General features: G+C 45.9%; 1 protein-coding gene across 1 annotated transcript in view; it reads left to right on the plus strand.

The window, feature by feature from the left end:
• The window catches only part of LOC118120978 (tensin-3), a 38,638-nt gene extending 33,816 nt beyond the window's left edge, over window positions 1-4,822 (plus strand). The window contains 10 exon segments of the mRNA XM_035176537.2: window positions 427-872; window positions 1,008-1,091; window positions 1,230-1,361; window positions 1,566-1,661; window positions 1,977-2,054; window positions 2,431-2,508; window positions 2,731-2,899; window positions 3,118-3,186; window positions 3,527-3,556; window positions 3,941-4,822. Of these exon segments, the coding sequence (XP_035032428.2) occupies window positions 427-872; window positions 1,008-1,091; window positions 1,230-1,361; window positions 1,566-1,661; window positions 1,977-2,054; window positions 2,431-2,508; window positions 2,731-2,899; window positions 3,118-3,186; window positions 3,527-3,556; window positions 3,941-4,082 (1,324 nt within the window). The 3' untranslated portion in view covers window positions 4,083-4,822.
• The last annotated feature ends 13,532 nt before the right edge of the window (window positions 4,823-18,354 follow it).

Raw genomic sequence — 18,354 nt, forward strand, 5'->3', positions numbered from 1 at the left:
ACACACACACACACACACACACACACACACACACAGTTCACACCTGGTTCCTGGTGCATGTACAGATTAAACAACTTCTACATGTTGTTATTTACAAGAACAAATCAAGGTCAAATTGACGTTTCTACACGAGTATAGTAGTTAAATTAAATTATAAAATCTTGTACCAACTTCTCCGTTGAATTCTAAACTGTGCTGCTGAGTTTGCAAATCAACGTTTTGTTGCTCTGGATTTTTAACTTTATATTTAAACCAAACTTTCGTCATAACACCGAGCTTCATAGAAATCTGACGCTTTTAGCCACATTTGATTTTCCAGTTTGAGACACTTTCACCCGACGGACAAATACAAAAGGGAAACAACTCTCTCTGGGTGGATCTTATTAAAACAAACCTATAAGTTCTAATTTCCTCTTTGCTCCTCAGTGCCACGCCTCCTCCAGTGTGGCATGACCGGACCCCCCCCCAGCCCTCACCCACTCTCTCCCTCAGCACTCCCAACGCCCACAGTTCTCCCAGGGGGCCTCTGAGAAGCCCGGCTGGAGGTGTGAGCGTTCGCAGGGGGACGGACAGCCCGGACTTGTCCGCCCTGTTGTTGGGGAACGGGGACCTGGAACACAGCCTCCGGGAGGCCGTGGAGGGACTCGGGGGTCTGAGCCTCGGGGGTCTGAGCCTCGGGAGGGACGGGGGCCACGCTCCACTGCTGCCTGAGAAGAGGAGGTGGGGTGAGGGGGGAGATCTTGGCTCCCGCTCCCCTTCTCTGAGCGGTTATTCCAGCCCTCACAGTGGGAGCAGCATCAGCATCCCGTTCTCGTCCTCCATGACCCCGGACCCCCTCAGAGGCCTCAGCGGGGCCCCTTCCCCCGGAGCAGGTAAAGAAAAGGCATCTCTCTCTCTCCCTGGTGGAGGTGAACATGTCGCCACCACGGTTGAGCATGAAATCTTTTGTAACTTGGGCTGAATCCAGACTTTAAACCTGACGTGGAGCTCAAATCTGTGTGTTGCAGACTTCGGCGGTAAGCAGGACACCGTGAAGTTTGTTCAGGACACGTCCAAGTTCTGGTACAAGGCCGACATTTCCAGAGACCAAGGTAAATATTGGTCTTTGGACCAGATGAGCCGAACAACCACTTGTGATCCGTGTTTCAAAGTTTACCTCCAAACTCAGTGTGAACGTGAGGATTCTAACTTGAGCGTGTGTTTCCTGCCTGTGTCGACCCACTGAGCAGCCATCACGGTGCTGAAGGACAAGGAGGCCGGCTCGTTCATCGTCAGAGACAGTCACTCGTTCCGCGGAGCGTACGGTTTGGCTATGAAGGTGGCGACCCCCCCTCCCTCAGTGTTACAACAGAGTAAGAAAGGTACGGGGGGTGTTTGGAAATTTGATATTTTAAACTTTTGGGAGCAGTTTCTTTAGTTTAGAAGTTAATTTTGTTCTGTAATGAGATCATATGGTATTTGATTCATTTATTTTACAAGCTTTTAATAAACAGAACGACAATTTAAGATGTGCTCACATACATATGTATAATATATATACACTGATCTTTCTTGTGTCCCTGCAGCAGGAGACTTGTCCAACGAGCTGGTGAGACACTTCCTGATCGAGTGCACACAGAAAGGAGTTCGTCTGAAAGGCTGCCCCAACGAGCCTTACTTTGGTGAGGACGCATCTTTCATATTATTCAGTGTTTAACTTCCTGTTGGTTCATTTTGTTTTTAAAAGTTTCAAATTGATTGAGAAAAGACAGCGGGGGGTAAAATCTGGTGCATGTTTCCTATAAACATATATATATGAACAGAGATCCCTCAGTACTGGATAATAACATGAAGCAGTGGTAAATCTCCAACTTCCTCAAAGTCTGTGAACTGGTCACCACACACACACAGTGGCCCCCTCTAGTGGTCAGTACAGTGCGGTGCAGCTGTCCCCATCACTAACACTGACCCTGGGTCTGATGTTATTTCTGTGACAGGAAGTCTCACTGCTCTGGTTTGTCAACACTCCATCACTCCTCTGGCTCTGCCCTGCAAACTCATCCTGCCGGACAAAGGTAAACGAGACGCTCGGCGGCGACACTCGAGCAGCAACCAGGGTTTTATCATAAACATGTTTATACATGAGGTTTATACACAAATCAGGTTTCTACAGCACTTTTCTAACCAACGAGAACCACTTGCTTCTGCGTAAGGTTGTTTATGTAAAAATAAAATATTATTCAGACCTGCAATCATATTTCAATTTTAAAATTTCGGTTGTTTAAAAAAACAACTGTTTGCAATTCTCTGCTGCACATGTGTGTGTTTGTGTCTTTGTGATTGCACTTAGTGAGCGAGTACTGCAGAAGCAGTTTGTGAACTCATCTGTGTGTCTCTGTGTGTGTGTGTGTGTGTGTGTGTGTGTTTGTGTCTGTGTGTGTGCGTGTGCAGACCCAGTGGAGGACCTGAATGACTCATCTGCACAAACAGCGACAAACTCAGCAGCTGAACTTCTCAAACAGGGAGCAGGTACACACATCAGTTTGTGTGTGTGTTTGACTTGTGTGTGTGCGTATGTGTGTGTGTGTGCGGAGGATGTTCATTTGCTATCAACACACACATCAGTTGAAACCTCAGTGACGTTTGTATTCACTACAAAATACACAGTTGTGTGTGCTTCCATGAATACAATCGTTGGATGTTAACTGAATGAATGTGTTTAATTGTGTGTGTTATTGTGTTGTTGTGTAGCGTGCAATGTGTGGTACCTGGGCTCCGTGGCGCTGGAGTCGTTGACGGGACACCAGGCGGTGCAGAAGGCGACCACAGTGACGCTCGCCATGGACCCGCCGCCGGCCTCCACCGTGGTCCACTTCAAAGTGTCGGCACAGGGCATCACACTCACCGACAACCAGAGGAAGTGAGCAGACGCACACCTACAGGCACACAACACAGACACACACACCGTCTGACACTGAAGACACAATGAACACGCCACAGGAATATTTGTCTAGATTCACTTCAACCAAGATCACACATGTCTCATATGTCTCATGGCTACTTTATGAAACACACACACACACACACACACAGACACACACACACACAAGCTAAGTTCTGTCTGTGTTTATCCTGCAGGTTGTTCTTCAGGAGACACTACGCCGTCAACACAGTTATATTCTGTTCTCTGGACCCACAAGGCAGGAAGTGAGTGACCTGTGTGATTTTATTCTGACAAACTGTAACAGGAAGCAGAGGAGAGAGAATATGTTTCTCAAACAGCGGCTGTACAATCATTTTATTCTGTTATTTATGGAAACAACCAGAAACATACAGAACACAGATCCTGCTGATGGAGGAAATGTGTAGTTTTTGAGAAGTCCTGCTAACAAACAAATAGGAGTAAGAATATAACCTTGTTCAACCTCTGTTTGAAACGGGGGAATCTGTCGTGGTGCTGCTGTAATTTCACATTTCAGATATAAATGTGAACATTTGATGAGCAGAAGTTGTTTGATAACTTCATCCTGTCGTTCTGATCACACAGATGGACGAGAGGCAGCGCTTCCACTGCCAAGTGAGTTGCTATTGTCTGTTTTTCCCACTCCTCTTTATCTTTATCCTCCCTTTGTTTCTCCAAGAAAACAGTGTTGATGTGAATTTGCATCTGGATTCACACACATAAAATATGGAGTGTGAGTTCTGGAGTCTGATCCAGGTCTTAGGGATAATATCCGTAGCATCAGTTCCAGAATAGTGGGACTTGATAAAGTGAGTTTCAGAGGGTCAAAGACTCACAGTGTGATTAAATGACGGATCAATTTGTATTTTTCTATCTTTGTCTTGTCCTGTTCTGTGAGGGAGGAAACTATAAACTTCTCACAGCTGCATTTCAAGTCCTGCAGATGTAAGACATTTCTCTATAAACGTCCACATCTGTCCTTCTCTTTCTTTCTGCCAGGATCTTTGGATTCGTCGCCCGGAAATCTCAGAGCGAGACCGAGAACATGTGCCATCTGTTTGCCGAGCACGATCCGGAGCAGCCGGCGAGCGCCATCGTGAACTTCGTCTCGAAGGTCATGATTGGGTCGCATAAAAAGTAACGAGACAGGGACTCAAACTACAGACTGAGGCTCAGCTTCAAGCCCACACGTTACTTCAATATGAGGGAAGTGACTTTAAAAGTAAAAAACAGACTTTTGAAAACCCCATGAAGCCTCACACTCCGGCTCCAGGTCCCGTCGGCCCAACCTGAGGAGGAACCAGCAGCTCTGAGCGGACTGAGCTGCAGGATTCTGCCACTAGAGGAAGACAAAACTTCCATTTATAAAGTTAAAGTCCTCCAGTGTGGACTGTGTATGAAATCAGACACTTTCTACCATGAAACCCAGATTTTGTCACGTTTTAAAACCTTTGTCTGACTTGTTTGTACTTTAAATTCACCACGTCGCTCCGAGTTCGCTCTTTACTGGAAGTCACTGTCGGAAAATAACTAATTTCATTGTGATTAAACCTGAAGAATATCAGATATTCTGCACATAAATATATATATGTACTTAAAAGTGTGGTTATGACTTCGGATTTTTTCCTTTGTTGTAAAAAATGTATAAATCAGATTTCAATGTCAAAAACCACACGTCTATTTGACATGTTATGAAATGTTGTGGTTGCTTCGTGCTTGAGATGGATTTATTGTTGTGTGTTTATATTTTGCTCAAAGTATTTATCCCTTTTTACTGACGTGTAAAAAACTGTGTTGTCCCTGAATATACACTTGTCATATATTTTTGTATATTAACACAAACTGTACAATAGGATTAAAGGCAGTGTACCTCAGAATTTATACAGGACATTTTATTATGGGTACAATTTGGCGTATTGTTTTATATAACAGTAAGTGAACTACATAACCTGCCCTCGTGTTGTTGTTGGATTATTAATATGACATTTTTACGTGAAGTTAATAAGAAGGCATGTGATCTTGTTAATATTTATCCAGAAAACAAAGAGCAGCACCAGAATATCACGGAGTAGAGCGCATACCTTCACCGAGGTCTAGCTCTTACAGTAGAAATATAACAAGGAAGTTGTCTGATAACCTGAATGATTCATGTCATAAAACATGGTAAAGGACATTTTGAAGAGAATTACAGGATCTGCTGATATATATTATGTGTTTTCCATAAAGATCGCTGCATTATTTCAGGAGAAACACGCAAAAATGTTGAACTACTCCGTCTCTCACGGTGTAAAGAAACTTGTTGAATTGATCCTTTAAAATCCAAAGTGCAGTTTCCAGTTTTCCTAACAGGTGGCAGTAATCAGCCACCAAACGTCCCACTGCACACAGACTCAGGGGAAGGATGAGTTCTGCACCAACTAGAATCCACACAACTTAAGGAATTCTTCATCCTCATTGCTTTTTTATAACTGCAGCAGTTTCATAGCGAGAATCCACATTTAGATGAGCCTGATCCTCACGTGCACGAAGAACTGAGAGTCACCGAGTGTCAGAGCTCGTGTGAGTGACAGAAACCGAGGGCGAGCGTCCTCCGAGCGACGCTGATGTGAACGTTCCTCCGGCGTCCGGGTGCAGATCATCAGATACCAGCCGTGAACGAGGCTCCATTCAGGCCCCTGGTCTCTGTGGAGGCAGCCGAGGAGCTGGAAGTGGGACAGAGACGAGGGGACACATCACTGTCCTGCCTGGAGCGAGAGGGACAGCATGGAGAGCGGGGGGTGTAGTCATGGTGTGTGTGTGTAGGGGTGGGGGGCTAGTCGGTGGTGGATGACCTCACCATTACGGCAAACTTTCCCACAGCTTGCACACAAAGAGGCCGTCAGAAGGTCGAAGGGATGAGAAAGAATAGAAATTTAACACAGTGTGTAAAAAAGGAGGCAAAGTGCTGAGGAGCAGTTTGTTTCGGGGGTTAGCCTCTAAACCCTCTTTGCTGAGTCACCTGCCGCCATTTTGTCCCCTAGCTGCACCTCTGCTTCCCGCTGCACTTCCTGTCAGGCACCTGGTGGCCCGGCGGTTTTCCCAGCCGCCGCCGCCGCCGCCGCCGGACGACATCACATTCCTGGCATCGCTCGCCCCGAGTGGTGTTTGGAAATCCAAAGGCCGGCTTCCGTTCGGGAATGCCTCCCTCACAGAGTCCCTCTCAGCCTCTGATCCCCGGCCTCCTCTCACTTTATTTGACTTAGCTATTTAAAGCCTATGCTAAGTGCACTGCTGCTGCTGCTGCTGCAAACACACACACAGACACACACACACACTTCATCTCACACACTAAAACCACAGCAACCCACAAATAAACCCTCGACTATTTTTAATTTGGTGGGCAGGAGAGACGCAGCCTGCAGGGCTGAAGGCGACCGGCCGACAAACTCACTAATTCTCTCTTCAATTTGACATTTGACGCTTTGTTGTTGCAGCAAATCTAGTTTGAAATTAGCACAGGGAAATATGATGACACACACACAAACACACACACACACACACACACACGTATATACAAACAGTATACAGCTGGAGATTTTGCTGAACAGTAACTTATAGTGAAATCGAGTGTTTCCATTTTCTGCTGCTTCATACTTTCTATTAACCTGTTATTTCCTATTATGATTTTCCAAAACAAACATTATTGAAAAATGATCAAAAATTGAATTATAATTTACATTTTTTTTCCATTCATTTATCTCTAATCGCCTTGACGACTGTAACGACGCGATAAAAGAAATCAACATGTCTGATCTGCTGCTGAGTCCAGACTCCTCAGGTCGTCTTTCTGTCCCTCGAGTCCAAACCCGAACCTGGAGAAGCAGCGCTCAGGTTTTATTCTTCATGAGGAACAAACTGTTGAAGACTTTCCTGTTGAACTATTTACTTACACAGAAGTTTTCGTCTGTTAACACACTCTGACCTCGGAGTGAAAACCTCTCAGAGTTTCCAAAGAGACCAGAGACTGAACGTTAGTCAGCATTTTGAGTTTGGTATAAAACATGTTTATAAAACTGTCAGATCGTGTTTACTGCTCAAACCGGGTAAATCATTTCTTTACTGCCTCTGGCTGTATCGAACTGAGCGCTGGGTGACAATATAGTGACACACAACACACACACACACACACATGGGCAGGATATCAGCGTTACACAACATCATAAAAAGACAACTTTATGTTCCGTACCGTACACTGTCCAAAAACAGCGAAACATGAACGCAGCACAGTAATATTGGTCCAGGCACATTTTAGTAAAGTTCACACACAGATATGTCTCATGGCTACTTTATGAACTACACACACACACACACACACACACACACACACACACATTACACGCCAATCACAATTGTGGCCTACGTGCTCTCAGGCACATGCTGAGAAAGTAGTGCCTTTATGGACGCCCTCTTCATTGCATTGTCTCTGGTATGACTGACAGAAACAGTTTCACACACGCTCTCCCTCTCTCTCACACACACACACACACACACACACACTCACATTACACGTCAATCACAATTGTGGCCTACGTGCTCTCAGGCACATGCTGAGAAAGTAGTGCCTTTATGGACGCCCTCTTCATTGCATTGTCTCTGGTATGACTGACTGAAACACACAGTTTCACACACGCTCTCTCTCTCTCACACACACACACACACACACACAGACACACACACACACAAAAGGCCAGGGTACTTGGGTATCAGCATCAGTCTTAATGAACCTGTCTCCAGGGGGCGGGGCCAGGGTAATGTCCCACACAAAGAGCTCCCGCTGGGCCACCGAGCCAACCAGAGGCCAACAGATTAACTTGCATTACATCAGCATCCCCACAATACACCTAATGAGAGAGGGATTATGTGTGTGTGTGTGTGTGTTGGCTCTCATGCCATTGCATCACTAATTAAATGCCATGACTCACTTTTGCTGATTCAGTGTGTGTTTGGCCGTGTGAACGCAGACGTGCTCCGGGGGCCGACGCACATCGTAACACACATTCTGTGTCATTAAAGCTGCGCTAATCAATATTACATATCAACAACGGACCAAATGACCTGATGGCGTGAGGAGGGAACTCCTTTTCTCTCTGGATCCAGAGTCAGACACAGTTCAGCTGCTTTCAGACCTGCACTCACGTCCAGAAGGTTTCCTGAATGTTTCCAAAGGGGCCGCACGCGAGAACACAAATGTCAAATGAGTCATTTGCAGAAGTTCCTGACGTACGGAGGACTCAGGTGTGATGGTGCAGCGGGCAGAGGGAGGAGGGGACATACTAACTCTGCTGCAGAGATCATCTTTGTCTTCTACACTTCTTCATCCTGAGACATTTGTAGTAGATTGTGTAGGTTGACTTGAACACACCATCTAGGGGATGGCAGGAAAACCTTCAGAGAATATCCAGAGCAACTTCCATAAACTCTCAGGGATTCATTGCATGTCTGAACGCTATAACTCGTTTTAAAGCTGCTGCTATTTTAAGGTAAAAAAGTTGCATAATGGTGCATATACATATAATATATATATATATATACATATACAACAGCCTGTCTTTGTGTTGCTTTGTATGAAACACGACTGTATAGTGGCGTTTTTGTGTCTCTTTGTGCTGTTGCTTCCCTCTGCAGTGTGTTGTTCGACCCGTCATATCCCTGGTTCACGTTTCAGCCTCATTCTTCCTCCACTTCTCTTTTATTTCCTGTCTTTTATTTTGCTTCTTGTGTGCACTTTTAAAACTTAACAGAATGTGGGAACAAAGCAGCGAGTGTGCGTGTGTCTCCTGCGCTGCCTCTCTCTCTCTCTCTCTCTCTCTCTCTCTCTTGCCCCATCAGTATTCCCATTCAGCATTTCTACCCTGTGAGTTTTTCGGATGCCGTGACCCAGATTCCTCCGGTTCGAACTTCAAGGAATAGAAGCGGAGATTAAAAACAGGAGGAGGGGGGCCGAGAGCACTCAGGCCAAAATCACCAAATAAAACCAATGAACTAACTGGAGAAAGAAAAAAAGAGCAAGAAACAAATCAAGTGAGCAGAGGGGGGGGGCGGGCGAGAGCAGGAGATACAGTGAGAAGGGCAGACAGAAATAGAACAGGGTCGTTTGGGATGGCTGCACAATGGGCACCAGTGTGGAGAGTCTCCAGTGTCGCTGCTCGCTGCCCCACATCCCTCCTGTCGCACCCCTCGAACCCAACCAGGGGTTCTCTGCAGGGACAGCGGGGCGCAGGACGACGGGCACTGTCCTGTTCTGTCCTGTCCGTCTGTGCAGTCGTGGACCATTATCACGTAGGTGCAGCTCATGTTGAGGAATCATCTCCTCAGGACTCAGCACTGAACTGATGATGGTTCGACTCGTAAAGAAGGAAAAGGAGCATTTGCTGCAACGTTTGCTTGTCGTTTTGGGTAAATAATGCTCTGATAATAATTATTTAACTTCTACAACATCGAGCTAAAACATTAGGAAGTGAAAAAGGAATCACGGGCCCAATGCTGTCAGGTGTAACTGTGGTCACATACACTAATACGTTTTTCTCGACACTTCACTGGTCTCGAGGTGGACGTCACAAATTACTTTGATATGAAATTCTCCTTAACTCTCACATGATCCCTCACATCTCAGCTGATGCTCACTGTACCTTCATTAGGTTTGTCTGGACCTCGCCGTCAAAGAACATCAAATGTCAGAGAACACTTAAGTGCAGCGTGATTTGTTATTTCATTTAGATTTTCCCTTTCAATCGTAGAAGTCCTCTAGTGTTACAGGGTGAGAGGTCACCAAAACATTCCCGAAATAGACCCGTGATTGGGTTACCGGCGGGTCCACGAGCTGGAAGAGCCAATTTAAATCAGGCTTCTATCCCAAATTTAGCTTTACTAAGTTTAGGATGAGTAAATTATCAGGATAATTTACAAACCCCCACCCCGTCCTATTCTAAGTTAGGTTGTCTGGAGAAGAAATAGCTCCTCCGGGTTTCTCCGAGTTCATTTCTCCTGCTAACTTAATAATCTCGCCCTGTGAGACGAGCCTCGGGCATGATTCACATCAGAGAAAACAAAGTGCAGGCGTGAGTGTGTCCTTATTCTGCTGTCAGCTGCTGCGCGGTGTTGAGTGTACTGAGGTCTGCCGTGATAATTACCAGATGTGTTCCTGAAATGGCTAATTTCTCCCACAAAGTCTTACACAAGACGAGCGGATGGGAGCTCGTCTCCTCTTGACCTCTTCCTTTTCACCTGGAACAGCTAATTGTGTCAGACGGGACTGAGGGAATCTCACGCTCGTCTCAGGGCGGCTGCACACGAGACAACTGCTGACTGAATTAAAAAACATAACCACAGATAATAACGACAGATTTAACAGTGACGACTGCAGAGACTTGAAATCTATGAAAGTTGCGAATCTATCTTCTTCTTCTTTATTTCTTTGTTTATGGCAGTTGGTAAACTTTCAGGTGCATCACCGCCACCTTCTGAACTGGAGTGTGGAATACTGCCGCAACATCCGCTTGGTGACTCTCTCACTCACTCTCTCGCTATTGCAGGTTTCTGTCGGAGCCGAGTCGTGATCGAGGAGGCTCCGACCCAATCGGTAGCATTAAGATTATTTAGAAACCCCCACACTTCAGGATTATTTGGGCAGATAATCGGCACAGAGTGACCTCCAGTCTCGAACGTCCCTCCTGATTGTCGGAAGAGTTAAATCGGGTCTAAAATCGGCCCGATTTTCCTCTAGTGTCAGCGGCTCTGTCTCCACGCTGCCGGCCCGGCCCTCCTCCTCCAGACTCCCTGACTGTGTGTGTGTGTGTGTGTGTGTGTGTGTGTGTCTTTGCTATGATGTCATGCTGCAGCAGGGGTGTGTTTGGGGGTGTGTTTGGGGTGGAAGGCGCGGGGGCAGTATAACAATGATGGCTGAACCCTTGACCTTCTGGTCGTGACCTTCTAGCACGGAGTCACCAGTCGGGGGAAGCCTCCGCGCAGCAGCCCCCTTCACGTGGCAACTAGCCTACTCTTAGCATTAGCATGAGCTAATGACTCGTGTCCGGACCTCGAGACCAGAAGGTCGAAGGAAGACGCTCCTGTATGTGCACGCCGCACCCAGCTGACTGCACGTCTGTGGCAGGAAAACAAACTGAGAGCGAAAAACAGAAAAACACAGGTAACCTGATGCACGTTCACGCACTTCAGCTCATACACTCGCTCAACAACAAATACAGGAACGCATGCATGAGCACACAGTCCCATCCAGGTAGGGTTACCTCCAACATAAACATCTTCACCCAAAGAAAGCAACACACCCTCTCGGGGACACATTCCTGTATCCTGAGCCCTGCCCCTGATAAGCGTCTTGTGTGACCGGGACACATGGGCCGAGTTTGGGCTAATTCAGCACCTGGGAACCCCCTCCGCTCTCGTCCTCCACCCCTGTCCAACTCCTTCTTTGGGAACAAACCCAGCCTTGTGCAACTCTCAACAATGTCAGTGACACTCACTGCCACTAATTGTTAGCTCACAATGCTTCCTGGTATTGTGTTCAACAATGCCCACTCTGTATAGAGAGTCTAACCTACTTGTATTGTCGCTAATTGGTTTCTTGAGAGGAGGAGAAAATGGGGAGAGAAAGGGAGAGAAGAGATGTTGGTAATGGACTGCAGTTTCATTGGAGTCGCCAGTAAATAGAGTTCACAAAAGGCTTTGTGGGGTCGAGGGCCGAGGGTCAGAGGTGAAAAAGAAGAGGTGCACCTGCACTCTCCACGGGACGACAATGAGCTTATTCAGCTGCTCGGCCCAGCAGGACGACAGAGGACGGAGGCAGTGGCTGTCCCACAGCCCCGGAGACAGGAGGAGGGAGAGAGAGAGAGAGAGAGAGAGAGAGAGAGAGAGAGAGAGAGAGACTTAAACACTGAGAGGGAGAAATAAAAGAGGGGCTGAGGGATCCCCCATCCCTCCCTGTATCTTTACATCTTAAATGTTTAGATGCTGTGTAAAGCCAACAACAACACAGGAGAGGAGAAAAATGGGAGAAAGAAAGATTTGATTAAAAACTTGGGAAGTTGGAAATGGGAACAGAGGAAAAGGTGAGATGGGAAGAACAGGAGATGAGGAGATGAGATGAATTAAAAGAAAGAATGTGAGAAAAGGGAAACATGGGAATTTTAGTTGAATAAAAAAGTAGGAGTGGGACAAGGAAGAAGAACAAAGAAGCAGAAGAATAGAAACAGAGTGAGGAGAGATGAAGATAGTAGAAGAGTAGAGAGGAGAAGACAAGTGAGGAGAAGAGTGGAGAAGGAAAAGGAGCATTTGCTGCAACGTTTGCAGCAAATGCACCGGAGTTTGAAGAGCTGAGCTAAAGGAGAATCTCTCTGTGGCTCCGTCATCATTAATATGATTTAGTTTTAAAATGCATCACAGTTGCTACGGTTACGTCCTGCGTCCTCACTACTCTGGCGTTTTCTAGACTTTTGGAAACGCTGCAGAACTTTTCTTTACTTCGAAAGCTCGGAGATGTTTTTCTTTTGAAAATGACGACAGTGCAGTTTGGACGTAGCCTCGCTCTTTGTGCTATAACGTTATCCTGCACTGACCCCACTGTACATGTGCACATTCAGCCACATATTTGTGTTTGTGAGTTAAGTGCAGGGACCATTAATCTATCAATGTGAGGCAGTCTGGCCACATTATGTCGCTTTAATCACAAAGATGTAAACCACAGCCGGATTAAGATAAATAGACTTATGTTTCCAGAGAGAAATCCAGGACCAGCGAGAGCAGCATTCCTCTCAGAGCCACTTCATCAACAACACAAACACACATACAGCAGCACGTACACATCGTTACACACCTGAGTCACATGAATTGTTGTCACAACAACACAATGCAGCCTGGTTTTCACTGTGTCATGACAATAGTAGCGTTAGTTCCACTAGTCAGTATTTCCCCTTGTGGGCCGTTGATCTTATTGAACCCTGAAGACAATCATCACTCAACTGTCCGGCTCTGCAGAACAGACAGGTTGAGCTTCTTTAGAGTTCATGTGTCGGACTTACAGCACAAGTCACTGCTTGGTTTGACCTCACGACTCACATGAGGCCTGTTTCCAGCCACAGCAGGAAGACGGCTGGAGTCAGCGAAAAAGAAAGGACACTGCAAAACACCAAATACTACCAAATAGTTTTAAAACACATCAGTGTTGCTGCGACTCTGCCTGACATCCACATTACTCCGTGTTGTTCCAGCACCTAAACGTGGAAGTTTGGAAACGCGGCTCATCCGACGGCCCTGACACCAACAAGTGGCTGCTACAGTCATGGATCCACAACCAGCAGTGAAGGCTAAGGGTTGCTAACACTTAACTCTTGGCCGTCGGGTCGTGGTGCACGCCAACTGTACTTCAACACGACACCTTTCACTTTTATACTCGCGCTTGAGGCACAAGAGGCTCCGGGTCGTCTTTGGTGTCGGGGAAAAAACCACAACACTGCTGGAAAAAGGCAAAAGAACAGTTTGGGTACCAGCTTGTTGCCTCCAGGAGCTAATGTATCAGGCTTGTTTGCACTTCTTTGCCCTGACAAACCAGGCTCAGGGTTGGTTCCATCGGGTTTTGCAGAACGTCTCATGTTTGACAACTGAGAATCTATATTCTCTCACAGTTCCACCTCGTTGTCAGTAGAGGAAAAGAAATTCGTGGACTGGATTTTCACCGTTGATGTTTCTCGTATGGTCACGTGATGCATCTTCAGGTGTTAGTATGGATGTATAGTAGTGAGGAGACTATATCAGATACGGAGCTAAAACGTTCATCTGGATGGAGATTGTTTAAAAAGGAAATCTGTGAGTCGGCATAACTGAAAACTGGAAAATCAATAATCATAAAGCTGCTAAAGAGTCAGATTTCTCCCTCAGGAGCTGGTGGAAATCAAACCTTACGAAAAAGACGGTGAATATTTAACTTGTGTGTGTGTTTTTTTTAATGTTTACATTCCACTAGTCTGAAAGGGAAGCAAAATGGCCCAAATTCTCGAAATCGCAAAGATGTTCTGTCAAGTCTGAAGACGTCACAGTTGCGACCTGAATCAGATGCAGAAATCTTTTGTTTCCAGCCAGCAGCTAGAGGCTAAGCTGGGAAACCCCGACACACCCCTGCACAGTTCAACACAGTCCACTACCTGGAACCTTATAAGGACACAGAGCTGCTAACCCTGTGTTTTCACTGCATCTAAGAAGGTTCCTTTGTTAGAATAAAAAACAAGTTCACTGTGACTGGGCTTATTTGGTGTTTTTCACCTGATGTGTGAAACTCGGGGGACTAACAACAGAGCAATATCTATCATGTACTTGTTGCCTGCTGGGACATGTTATTAATATCTGGGTTTATTTCAGCAAGATTCCTCTGCCACTCATTTCTCTCTTGTTTTCTTAATCCATTTTTGGTATCTCCTCTTATTCCCTGGCCTAGTTTCTGCTCCTCGCTCGGAGGAACTAACTGCACTAACTTTTTAAAAACAACAGATAACTCTTCCTCTGTCTTTCCCCTTTAATTTCACACAGACATACACAACCATAAACACACTGACACACACACGCACAGGGAGACACACTCCTGTGTGTGTTATATATATTGCCTTGAAGTCCCAAGGCCATGTTTTTGTTTCCGTTGTAAATGTAACAGGGTAAATGCAGCCGCTGCTGACAGAGGAGTCCGGGCACTGGAGACACTCCCAGAATGTAAAGCCTGCAGTTCTGCATGGTTACATTCACTGGCTGGAGGGGGTGCATGTTACCGTGTGCGTATCTATACACCCATGTGTGTGTTTGTCCACACGCATAAACAGTGCAGTATTTGCGCTGAGGAGATTAACACACATTCACATTGAGGAAGAAAACAACGATCTGAGAAATACACCTTTTATTTAAGTTGAGTGCATCTCTGCAGATTCAAGCAGGTTTTTACTTGCAGATCTGGATCTGGAGGCAACAGGAGCTGATTCAAATTATAGTCTTCACTGTAAACGTCGACCTTTAACACTTGTTCTCCTTGTTTTCACATATGAACTCGGAACAATGTCCAGAGAATCAGGTCAGGGTTCCATCCAGAGTCGCTCTTTCACACATGCTGCAGAACAAACCGCAGTTTGTCCGTGTGAGACGTGTTCTCGCCTACTGTAAATATTCCATTTGGCTGAGGTGAGGAGTGGCGCCTGGGCAGAGCGGAGCAGGAAGCGGGATTCAAACGTCACAAACACGCCTACTCGCTTGCTGTGAATCCTCCGGACAATGAGCGGCTCTATTCACACATAGGGTCAATCAGGCATTATTTAAAAAACTCAGCTTAATGCCTGGTCCAACTGTCGGGGGCGTCTACACTCACACGTGGATCTGCCAGGTATAACGACAGATAAGCTCAGGGTGGCAGTGCGTGGGTGAAAGTAGTCCTGGGTAAACTCGATGAGCCGCTCCGGACATATTCATCTAGTGTTGCAATGGTGCTTCAATTACAACGTCCTTATCAGAAGGACGGCACATGGTGTTTGTTGAAATGTTCCTGACATCCAGTATCTTGATTGATTTCTCCTCTGACAGCATCAACGGTGGAAATAAGGCAATGATGGCGGACGGTCGGACTGAAAATAGCCCCGAGGATGTGCCACTGTGATGAATAGATCGGTGGAGATATAAATCAAGATGTGAGTTACAGATCCTCGAGTTTGGAGACGGATCAAACATCCGAACCCTTCTTACACCACGAGAGAGGAATCTCCGTCTCTGGAAAGTTACAGCCAGTTATTTTATCTGGTTGAAGCGACGACAGAAACACAACAACAACACTTCAAGGTCGACTTCCTGGAACGTGAGCTCACGTTGGTGTTTTTGCCCGAAAAGTGCTGTCTGGTTTTTGAGCCGTCTGCATCAGGACCCCTGCTGTGCCCGCGTAGTTACCTTGGTGGATTTAGGTCAGAGGTTGAGCTTTTTGACGCAGAACTGATGCTGTTCTGACTTCAGCCTTTTCACCGCTGCAGGAAAACATGTAATTTGGGGGCGACCTAACAGCCGAATGCCTCGGGCAAATACCACATGGGCACACATGCCCTCAAGCAGCAAGTTTGGTTTAACTACTGGAAATCCTGATCATAGACTGAATATAAAGATAGATGACATGACAGCCCCTGGAAACTGAAGCCAAATCATTTATATTGCCCTCTAGTGGCTGGAGGAAAATATAGGTCATAAACCCAGGCTGCTTCCATGTTAGTAGATGGGACAGGGAGCAAACTACAAATATCTAAGTACGTGTTGAACATAACTTCTATCAAAGATAGTGTTCATGTGTCTGATGAAGTTTGGTTTTAATTAGTTATTTGATGATGTAGAAAATGAGGTGAAATGTCATGATTGACAGCTGAGACTCACTCAGGATTGGTCGAGCTACAGAGCCAGAGCCAGAGTCTGTTCTGTAGTGATCATGAAGTGGAGCCGCAGCATCCAATCATCCAATCATCAAATCCAATCAATGTTGATTCATTGATTGGATTTCAGGGAACTGTTGAGCCTTGTTGGAAGCGTAAGCGTCCTTCTAGCTTTAAATTACATTTATTTTGATCGCTGTCTTCTATTTATTCGTCTTTCTTTGGGCTGTTTTAAAAAGTGCAACACAAATAAAGTTATAATCATTAATCTTATTATTAAGGTTGTTTTTTTAAAAGGCCCTTGCAAATCCAATTTGTCATTACGGGGCATATTATGTCAAACTATAACACAAACATCTGACAGGTGGCGTGCACGACACAAATCCGTTTTTTATGCTAATGTGTTATGCTAGCTGTCAATGCCTTGCTGAAGGGAAATCAACCCCACGACCAGATGAACGCCCCCGTGTTGTGTTGTGAAGATGCTGTGAAACAGAAGTAAGGGTCTGACAGACGGATACAGTGCAGTGAACAAACGACGGACGCTGAGGCAGGAGTGAGCAGAGAAAAGGGCAAATTGAAAAGAAGGGGGGATGGGGCAAGTGAGTGCAGAGAGCAATAAAGGGGAATGGGTGAGGGGTCGGTTGCGTGGTTGTAAGAGCGCCAGTGCACGAGATAGCGAAAAAGTGAGTGAGTGGAAAAGAGAGGGAGGGAGAGCGAGGTGTTTAAATAGCCTACGTGGAACACCAAATCCCCTCAGCAGCACAAATCAGCTGACTGACTGCCACTTGCCAAGGTGGGGGGGGGGCAGGGCTTATAACTCTCTGCACTGACACATTCACCGAGCAGAGACCAGAGGGAGCTTTATGTCGGCCCTGGAGAACTCGGCCCTGTCTAAACATTAACCTCCTCCGGCAGCGGGAGGAGGAGAAGACGAGCGGAGAGGAAGAAGAAGGAGGCAAAGAAAGAATTCTGCCCTAATGTCATCATTCAGACATTCACTGAACTTTGTTATTAAGCACTTGTCAAGGTCGTATATCTAATCTATCTGTGCAGATGGATCATTTCAGTTCATACAAATTAATTTCTTCAAGTGACATTTTCAAATCCTGTGATGCAGAATCTTTCAACAAGCAGAAAATGTTTTTGCGAGCTGCTTTCAGACATGGACTGAACTCTGGACATTTTCCTGAGACTTTCAGCCGTATGTTTACAGTGTTGATGTTGTATCGACCACGTGAAGGACATGAAACCGAAAGAATACACAAATAAGAGGCATACACGTAGAGGATGTGAACTTAAAGAGATGAGATTTGGACTTTTTGGTTTCTAAAATTCAGAAACCAGTTGCAGGGATGGCTAGAGACTCTGCAGGTTCCACATCTCACCTGAGTGTTCCACACATTGTCCTTATGATCACATCTAACCCAGACAATGTCCTGCTGTGAAGTACATGAGTTCAAGTCTAATCATGGCTTAAGAAACACGGGGTTAGGGCTAGTTCGGGTTAATGTCAATGACCGACTATTGGTCATCTGAGTGTTTACAGGTTGTTTTGACCACTTAGTGCCTTTGTCACCAGATTTACTGACTTTTCAAACCCCTTTTAAAACTTTCTCTCCAATAACAAAGCAGCACTTAATGGTGGAATCTGTTCAGCCACTGGTTCATGGTGAGTTCGGAGTGCAGACAATTGATTGACTCAGCATATTGTGCCCTGAGCATCTAGGCCCATCTCTAGAGCTTTTACATTCTGTTACACTAGAAGTCAGGAAGAACTGTACTTGTGTGATACGCGTCATCTACAAGATGAGTAGTTAGCAGTAATTGTAAAGCAGTATTTTGTGCTGGGTTGAACAGTCCAGACTTTTTGGAGGCAGAGTGCAGAGAAGTGAGCGTCTGAAAACCAGGGGACACTTACAGCCGGCTGCTCTGCGGGCCTGGTGGTTTCTGTAAGTGTCCCCGAGGGAGGGGAGGGAGCCG

The sequence above is a fragment of the Hippoglossus stenolepis genome, chromosome 14, assembly GCF_022539355.2.
Source record: "Hippoglossus stenolepis isolate QCI-W04-F060 chromosome 14, HSTE1.2, whole genome shotgun sequence".
Taxonomy (NCBI): domain Eukaryota; kingdom Metazoa; phylum Chordata; class Actinopteri; order Pleuronectiformes; family Pleuronectidae; genus Hippoglossus; species Hippoglossus stenolepis.